General features: G+C 42.5%; 1 protein-coding gene across 1 annotated transcript in view; it reads right to left on the bottom strand.

Annotated features, from left to right (window-relative positions):
- Positions 1-1,485: 1,485 nt before the first annotated feature.
- The window catches only part of unc13a (unc-13 homolog A (C. elegans)), a 39,503-nt gene continuing 31,950 nt past the window's right edge, over positions 1,486-9,038 (bottom strand). The window contains exons 38-45 of the mRNA XM_062423554.1: positions 8,503-8,532; positions 7,110-7,166; positions 6,915-6,995; positions 6,286-6,433; positions 5,432-5,488; positions 2,602-2,694; positions 1,876-2,035; positions 1,486-1,774 (exon numbers count right to left, since the gene is read on the bottom strand). Coding sequence (XP_062279538.1) covers positions 1,486-1,774; positions 1,876-2,035; positions 2,602-2,694; positions 5,432-5,488; positions 6,286-6,433; positions 6,915-6,995; positions 7,110-7,166; positions 8,503-8,532 — 915 coding nt within the window. The remainder of the gene's footprint in view (positions 1,775-1,875; positions 2,036-2,601; positions 2,695-5,431; positions 5,489-6,285; positions 6,434-6,914; positions 6,996-7,109; positions 7,167-8,502; positions 8,533-9,038) is intronic.

The raw sequence follows: 9,038 nt of genomic DNA, 5'->3' as shown, positions 1-9,038 counted from the left end.
AAAAGGAGGTGGTTAAGTTTTAAGATAAGTCTTTTTTTTATCTGACAAACTTGTATACCAACTAAAGGGCTGTCTGGAATGTTAGTAGTAACACAAAAATAGATGGAAATAACCATCATAAGGTATAAGACGCAACCTCCCCCGAAGTAAAAGACACTTAGAAAAATCTCCAAAGTCTAATCAGAACATGAACAACCCCCCCACCCCCTTTTTTATGTGATGCTCTTTGCTTGTGGCAGCTTTCTGTGATTACTTTTGCAGGTAACAGGCAACACAGGCGGCTACATGAGGTCAACATTTTACAAACGCACAATACGAGCTCTGCAGGTGCTCAGATCATACATTCACACACTCATTCTCACACACACACAAACGTGTATATATATATATATATATATATATATATATATACACGTATAATTCATATATATATATATATATATATATATATATATATATATTTTGTGATGAATCACTGCTTGAAGGCTTGTTTTCATCAAATGAATGTCTCATACATTAGCTATACAGGAGACAGACATACTGTACGAGGGTCAACGAGACAGAAGGCATTGAGGGTGTCAGGCAGTGTGCTCTGTTACAGGGTAGACAGACATAAAGACAGACAAAGACAATCTTTCAAGTACCACACGTCCATCGAATAATCCTGTATTATACCTTTACATATGTCCGTCATATATAATATATGATTAAATATATAGAATTATTTAAATATTAATATAATTTGGAAAGCAGTAAATAAATATTTGAATTAAAACTATCATAACTAAATAGTGCTTTGTATTCAATATATGTACCCCTCCCGATATTTGGAATGTTTTGAGGCCTCGCAGCCGTTTGTTGTGGTCGTTAGTGGGTCAGTCGGACAGTTGGTCCTGTTGTGCTTAGGGCTGGTCTTGGCATATTTCAGCGATTATCTGTTGGCACTTGCGGTCCATTCTCTGAGCAGGTGCAGGGGCCAGAGGAAGAGACAAGAGGAGCTGGGAAGTAGGTTGGGTCAAGTTAAAAAAAAAGGCAGAGAAAAGTTAGAGAGAAAGCCAAAACGTTAAAAGGCTACAATATTTCTCACCCTGACCAGTCAAATGAGGTGTGTGTGTGTGTGTCTGATGCTAGTATATAATGGCATGAGTGACCTCTACTGATAGAGGAAAGTAGTTATACGCTCTATGATTAAACTCTATGCATTGTTCATCAAAAAGATGGCTGATAATATCTGTAACAGTAAAGACACAGGTGCTTTTTGAAGAAAACTAGAGTGATGCTTCTTTTTTTTTTTTTAAACACTGCGTCCTTCCCACTCAAATGAATGTATTTACAGCACTGGATGTGTGGTGGCTGTTGTCTTATGTGTGCTTTTGCAACACTGGATCATCAGGGCAGTGGCTAGCAGTGGCTCAGGAGAGCTCCAGGGCAAATAGTTGGCAACACCTGATTGAGCTTCAGGCAGGTTGCTTTAAACTTTGCCTCTTAGCTGCGGCCCTCCTCTGCGGAGCGCTGGTCGGACTTGAGCTTGACAAATTCCTTGGCCACATCGTCATTGTTGCGCTGGGAGAGGATGCGCAGCACAGTGAGGCCTGTCTCGTCCATGTGGATGCGTTTGCCCAGCGGCAGCCAGCAGGCTACGCTGCCTTTGGAGGCCATGTCCTTCAGCTGCAGGACAGCCATGCCCACGGTGCGGTCCTCCCGGGCGAAGCAGTAGTCCTTGACACACACCTGCAGCTCGTAGCACTCAGGACCCACCTCGTTGCTCAGGGTGCTGCGGTGAAGAGGAGAGAGAAGTTATACAAAAACCTCCTTGTGGTAATTTTCAACAACCTCAAAAAGAAACAACCAATCGGTATCATTAATATCACTCACAAAGTGAAGGTTTCATTGTATTTGGGAGCCCAGCTGTTGTTCTTCGACTTGGTGGCGTACTTCCTCTTCTTGTCACTGAGATGAGGCCCGATGATATAGACCTCCACAAATGGCCGGAATATTCCCTGCGTCTGCCACCTCAGGTCGTTGGCAGCCACCACTGAGACACAGAAAGAGAAGGTGGGAAGGAGTGGGTGGGTGGGTGAGAGAGAGAGGGATTTGTGTGGAGACAATGTGTGAAAATGTGGAACAGAGGAGAGAAAATACTGGTTGTCCCTCAGGCCACATTTCCAGTTATTTTACCAATGAGTCATATTTTTTGGCAGCTGAAAAGCAGTTGTAGGTGCCCTATTGTGGAAATGTTGTACATCTATGTGACGTCCTACTTATTTGTTTCTGTTAGATCATCTCAGGTCTGTTTTCAGACATAAAAAGTCCATTTACTATCTTTTTCTGGAGTTTTAAACCATATCAGCCTGTCTTCATCAGCACTTTCCTTAGCGGTCACAGAGATGGTTTTGCTGAAAAGCGAGCTAAAAGAGCTTTATTTCACCATAGAATTTTAAGACTATCTCCATGACAACTGTGTAAACTCTTTCCGCTGAAGACTGTGTGATACAGTTGAAAGCTCTGTATCACAGTTAGTGAATGGACCTTGGAGAGGAATGAACATGTTTACTCAATTTCCAGAGTAAAAAAACCCCCCAAAAAAACACACTTCTTTACCTTTCACTGTGACTTTGTGCTCTCCAGTGTTGGGGTGAGTGAAAATCTCCACATGGATGGACACCTCTCCTACAGCATCGTCCACCCCAGAGCCTGACAGGACAGAGAGTGAGGGACCATGTTAACGCCCTTTAATATGAAAATATCGAATCTTTGTGCTCCTGTCACAGACCAAACACCAACACAAGCCACTGTGCCCTCTGATCCAAGCCTGCTCCTCACTCTGATAGAAAAACAAAGTTACAGACCAATCCCATTTCAGTTTTTAGAAGCGAAATATCGAAATGGACTTGGCTCCAACCTTGTCTATGTGAAAACTGAACATTTTCATCATACTAAAATAATCACTGTGTACCAGCAGGACTTGAAATAAAGCATAGCGATTTGCTTGTGTGCATGTTGTGGTCTGGAAGGAGACGATCAGACAAGGCGGCTATGAGTGGCACTGTAAGACTCTGTAAGACGTATTGCATTGTGATTACAGACTGACTGGAGTTCAGCAATTAAGAACTAAGAATTTGGATCCAGTGAGGACAGTAATTTGTGCCCACTCATACGCACGGTGTCTGCTGGGATGCAGGGTGGTTAGTAAGAGGCAGTAAGAGAGAAGCTAGAGAGGACAGTGTGGTTCCCCCGACACCAGTCAGGTCAGGACATGCTCAGATGGATTTAAGACAAGTGGACACACCCATTCCTTGGTAAAGACTTTTACCCAAGCATGGTAAGAGGGAGGGAGGAAAAGAAAGGGGAAGGAGCTCAGGAGAGAGGAGAGAGAAGCAGTTCAGCCTCTCAGATCTGTTGGTGAAGGACGACACGACTGATACCTACATAACCACCTTCTTTTTTTTTTTACTTGTCAACGTTAAATATGAATTCGAATCTCTAATAAAGTTAAGTATAAATGCACATGCTTCAAGTCAAAGGTTCGTGTTTGCATTTTCAACCCCAAACATCAAACAGATTTGAGGTGGTCCACTGTAAACCCAATATAGCTAACTCTGGTTCTGGGCCTAAGTTTAGATTTTTGGGAGAAGAAGACTGAGCTCCACTCAGGCTCCAACACTTTTGTCTGGGAGGGAGATGGTGGTCCAATCTTTCTTCTGTGTGTCCGTGTGGTTTTGCGCTGCATTTGAACAAGTAGTTGCAATCCAAACACAATTCCAGGATGATACAGTGACAGATGGACATTAAATTTCAATGTTTTAATTAGTGTCTTCACTCTGTCAACGGTATCTCTGTGGCGGTAACCAGCAGCCCGTGTATGTGTGTGTGTGTGTTTCCAACCAGCCACCCACTAAACAAGGTGTCTGTGGGAGTTAGACGGCAGAGTGTTCCTGGCACGCAGCTCTGTGCATCTCTCCAGGGAGCATTATGGGATTGTTGGTCTCGCTGCCAGCAGGACCAAAGAGAGCAGCAGTCATCCATCTGGCCTCATCTTCTCTATGGAGGACGTCCATAAAAGATGAGAAAGAAACTTTGCTGGCTGGGAGGCAGCAGTGTGAGGTTGCCAAGAAAACACAGGCGCTTCTTCTTCAATAAATATAGCAATCAGAGGTCCATATTGAAAAAATCATCACCAGAATAGAAATGAAAAAAACTTGTATTGTGATCTTGCCAAAGCATAGCGTGGTGTGTGTTCACTGCGCGTTCACAAATGACCCTTTATTATTTCAGCTGCACATAATGCAGCTCACAACATGCAGTATCTAAGGATGACATCTTCAACTGTACAAAGTCTTCATTCAGTTGAAGTCCATAAAGATTGGTTATTCATCTGTTCTAATCATCTACTTGTTGTATGCAAAACATTCTGCAACTCCTACTGGAGCAGTAATCTTTTTATATACTGCTGTTGTCAGTCTGAGAGGACTGAGTGTGCTAGACCTTGTCCAGCATCAAATTCAGTGTGTTTGTGAGAAAGAATCAAATCTTCTGATGCTGATCTGAAGTGACAGAAATCAGGTCACCTGACCCGAGGGACAGTTTCTGATTGGCTCAATCTGAGAGGAGGGTGAGTCGAGCACCCTTTTCTCATTGCTGCTGTAGGGAGAGCAGGGCTGCACGTGGGAGCTGTGGTTTTGTATGTGTGTGTGTGCGTGTATTTGTGTTTGTGTGCGCGACTGTGTGATGATAGAGCAGGCAAGGACAGGAGGCCCTCCCAGACAAACTGAGCCAACATCTTCATAATAATGCCTCTCCTCTTCATCAGCGAGGGGTGGTAATGTCAGTGGTGGTGGTGGGGGTATTTCCTCTCTGTGTTTCCCGCTGGAGATGGACAATACACTGTGCTTAAGGACAGTGTTACTTAGTCACATTGACCCTGCTCAGTCAGTCATTCACTCTCGCCCACGTGTACACACACACGCTTGGCCCTCAGGCCTCTCGCGGCGACGTCATGCCCGATCAGGATTCCTCCACACTTTAATTCCTTTTCTATTCTTTTCGTCTGATGTCCGCACATCATGCTTTAGTATCTGCTCATACATACAGTCTGTGGCGTATGTATTCAGTGCAGTTTCATACATACAGACATCAGTGTGTACATTGCATGCATGAATGCATCAAGTATATGTTTGTATTGTCGTGGTGGGCATGTGTGTGTGCATTTAAGGAGAAGACAGACGAAGGCAGAGATAAAGAGAAAAAGAGAGGCAGTATGTTCAAGTCTGTGCATTGCATTTGTCTGTTGGGATGAGTTTGAGCAGGCAGGGGGAGTTTCAGGATGCATATGGTGTGGGTGGGGGTGGAAGGGTGGAGGGAGTTGGGCTTTGGTCTAAAGGCTTTCTGATAGTCCTGAATGTCTCAAGCTCTGGACCTGAGTGCCACATACCCTTGTCTGGGTAAACATCCTCACTAGTGGTGAACCTAATCCCCTTCCCGCCGAACACTGGCCCACAGACGGGGCAAGAGGAGGGAGTAGACAGAGAAAGGAGAGACACGTAGAAATATGAAGTTTGCAGAGGTAAGAATAGCAGAGTAGAAAAACAGACCAACATTTATAAGTCTTGTCCCTAAAGATGAGAGACACCCTAATAGATGCACTGTTATTTCTACTTAAGGATACTCCTGCAACATCTCACACAGATCTACTGCTCTAAATCTACTTAGGTATGCTCCAAATACAAATTAAAATTTGAATGATCATCCACTGTAATGGCTTTTCTACCAGCGGAGCTTAGGGACAGTGTGTCAGCAGCAGCGCTTTCACAAAGATGATGACTGTTATGTAGCCGTCTGATGGTGGGACAGCGGCTGAGCAATGAAATCAGAGAGCGAGAGAGAAGACAGGGAGGATGTTTATTTTTTTCCATTGCAAATAGCTGTCAGATCATGTAAAGAATAGTCTCTGACTTTCTGCAGGCTGGCTACCAGGAGACTCAGCATTTCAGAGTAAAGGATAAAAAATATTGTTCTGCTGCAGCCGTGACTTTATGCTCTACAAAGCATGTCAGATATTTTCAGGATATAGAGCGTGGCATTTGGGAAAACCTAACATCAACAGAGGAGCAGGGAACACTAGAGTAGAGTAGCTTCTCTGAGCATGCTTAGCACATACAGCAAAATGTTGGTCTTAGTAGAGTTTACAGAATTAAGTAACATTAGACCACATTTAGCAAATAAAGAGTTAGTGCGAAAAATGAAACAGAAAAAGAATGGCGAGGAGAGTGAAAAACATGAGGTTACCTTGTGCGTTCTGTGACTGGACAAAGGTCTTAATGAGTTTGTCTGTAGCCTGCGTGTAGAGGGACAGGGCATAGTGCAGAGACTGGAGATCAGGACTCTTTTCCAGGAAAGTCTTCTTCAAACCCACACCACCAGCATGGAAATATTGCTAACATACACAAAGACAGCAAAGACAAAACAGAAAAAAGCTGTTAACTAATGTCCCACTGCAAAAGATTCTTAAAGAAGGAAGGGCTTGAGTAATTAAAGATATCCGACAGAATGAACTCCTGTAATGTCTGACGTTAACTTCCTGGGAATGCTTTTGTTCTTAGGGGAGTAAATGAATTCAGATGTTTTCATATGAATCTGGCTTTGCTACGAATGATTTCTGTCTCTGTAGTTGGAGCTGATAGAAATTCAGTGTCTTAACAGCTCAACCAGAGCACTGATGTATTAATTAAATATTTAGAATCCACTTTCCTAACCTGTCTTAAATCTTCTTCATAACTTTTCTTAAATCACAGAGCTGTAAAGCCTTAAAAGTGTCTTTCTGTGCTGAAATGTCTGTCATGAAATTTGACCTTTAAACTGTAATTTACAGCTTTCCAACAGTCATACCTGTTCACAATCTGTTTATACAACAGTACCTTGATGGTATCCAGGGCCAGCTCGATCACAGCACACTGCTTAGGTGTGAGCGCTTTGGCCTCCTCACGAACCATGTGCTCCTGCAGATGACAAACCAAAATGACCAATTTATCCACTCTTTTGCCCATCTCATATTTTCCGAGCGATGAGAGTCTCCCAGTGCCAACTAGTGTAAAAAAACAAACATATTGTACCTTCAGTTTGGACAGCTGTCCCAGCTCCTTGGCAGCATTAAAGATGAGCTGAGTGCCCTGGAAGAGACAGAAAAGAGAGGGAGCGACAGAAAGAGTCAGAAGAAAGGTGGAGAGAGGGTAGCATTGTTATTATCATGACAATACGGGGACAGCGCTAAACAGCTTAGTGTCACACAGAGGACAGCGACGTTTCTGACACACACTTTCATAAACAATCACTCTAACCCGCTTTACAGATGTCAAGGTGCTTTTTTCCTTCAAGTGCTGTTATCGCACTTATCTGTGTATTATTCATTTCAAAACATTACACTCCAAACACACACAAACACACAGTGAGACATTTCAGTACAAAGAGAGGAAAAAGTGTCTCAGCTCACAGTGAGGGCAAGACAGGTAGACATACTCGTGCACTCATGAACACACACGCAAGTTGCACTCACACTGTGGTGGACACACTTATTTGCTGGAAGTCCCCTAATGCATTACTCTTGTATGTGACTATATGTGCCACTAACTGTACTTTCAAATAAGTTAAAGCCTCAGACATGAAATAGGGTTTTACGAAGTATTGTATGTGGCTAAAACCTATAAAAGTTTTAATATTCCTGCCAACATCATCACAACAACACCAGAAAATAAAAACAAAACGCATAAATGAGTTTTTGTGCGTTGGAGATTCACGTTATAAAACTTACAACAGTGTTCACTCTTGAAACTCTTGTGTGTACTCTTTAGCCTGCATTACAGATCATTCAGTTAGGTAAGCAATGCCTGACAGGGTCTTATGAGAGTACACTATGTTAAACTTTCAGAAAATAAGGTAGATAGTTGTGCCTTTTATAGCAGGTTCTAATGTGATGAAAGGAACGACTGCATGCCAGATTTTCTGACCCTATGTGCAGATGTCAGTATCTGTAATGCACCGCAAACCATAAGTCAAAGTGTCAACATATTTGGATTATACCGCCTCACAAATCTCATCTGCTTCTACTTGCACTGCTGCTTGCAGCTGGAAAATAGAGCCGATTTTTTTCCTTCTGAGATGTAACAGAAACAACGAGTTGCTTTTGAAATCCAAGTGAGATTCACTGATGGTTGAACCCCTTGACTTGCGGTTTGTGGTGCGCATGAGCCGAAAATGTCTGCATAAATGTATATGACCTGTGGTGAGGCTGGAAGTGCAGGCTGCTACTGCGCCGCTACAGTGTCTGACAGGGGCACTTTCACAGCATATAAACAGCCTTATAGAGGAATGTTGTGTAAAAACAAAAGTGAAAAATCAATATTTCCACTGCTTTGTTCGACTGGGGAGCTGAGGGAGAGAGACGGAGACACGAAGAGAAGACAGAGGAGAAAGACAAGACACATTGATCTAAATGGGTTTAGTCCTTACATCACTGTGAGAAGCACTCTTCAGCCTCCCCTGGAAAGAGAGCATGTGGTTAATATTTCAAGTAGTGGTAAGTCCCTGCAGTCTGAGTTCACTCTCATTGGATAGATGAGAACACACATTCAAAACATGTGTTGCTTTGCAACATATAAGCTTAATTTGGGGACACTCATCACTGCCAGAGATATCATCTTCTTTCAATTACCTTGTTCTCCAAAGCAACAACAGATTTTCTGCTTTGGCATAAAACAATATGAAAAAATAATCAAAACAAAGTTCAGCAAATTGCTGGTTGACATTGCAGAATATCAGACATGATGACCGGAGTTAATGGATGTTGATCAAATGTGTTCAGAAATCTGACAGCTGTTTTCATTGCAACTGTCATTAATGGGACATTTGTAATTAGTTCACGTCATTGTGAGTAAAATTATCATTATTTTTAAAATAAAAATATACCTTATTAATTTAAAGAAATAGTTCTGTATTTTATACTTATTTACTCTTGTCAAGAGTTAGATGCGAAGATTGATACCAAC

This window comes from Scomber scombrus, chromosome 8 (genome assembly GCF_963691925.1).
Source record: "Scomber scombrus chromosome 8, fScoSco1.1, whole genome shotgun sequence".
NCBI classification, from domain to species: Eukaryota; Metazoa; Chordata; class Actinopteri; order Scombriformes; family Scombridae; genus Scomber; species Scomber scombrus.
Note: the sequence above shows the minus strand (reverse complement) of the source record. Positions and strands in the feature narration are given on the sequence as shown.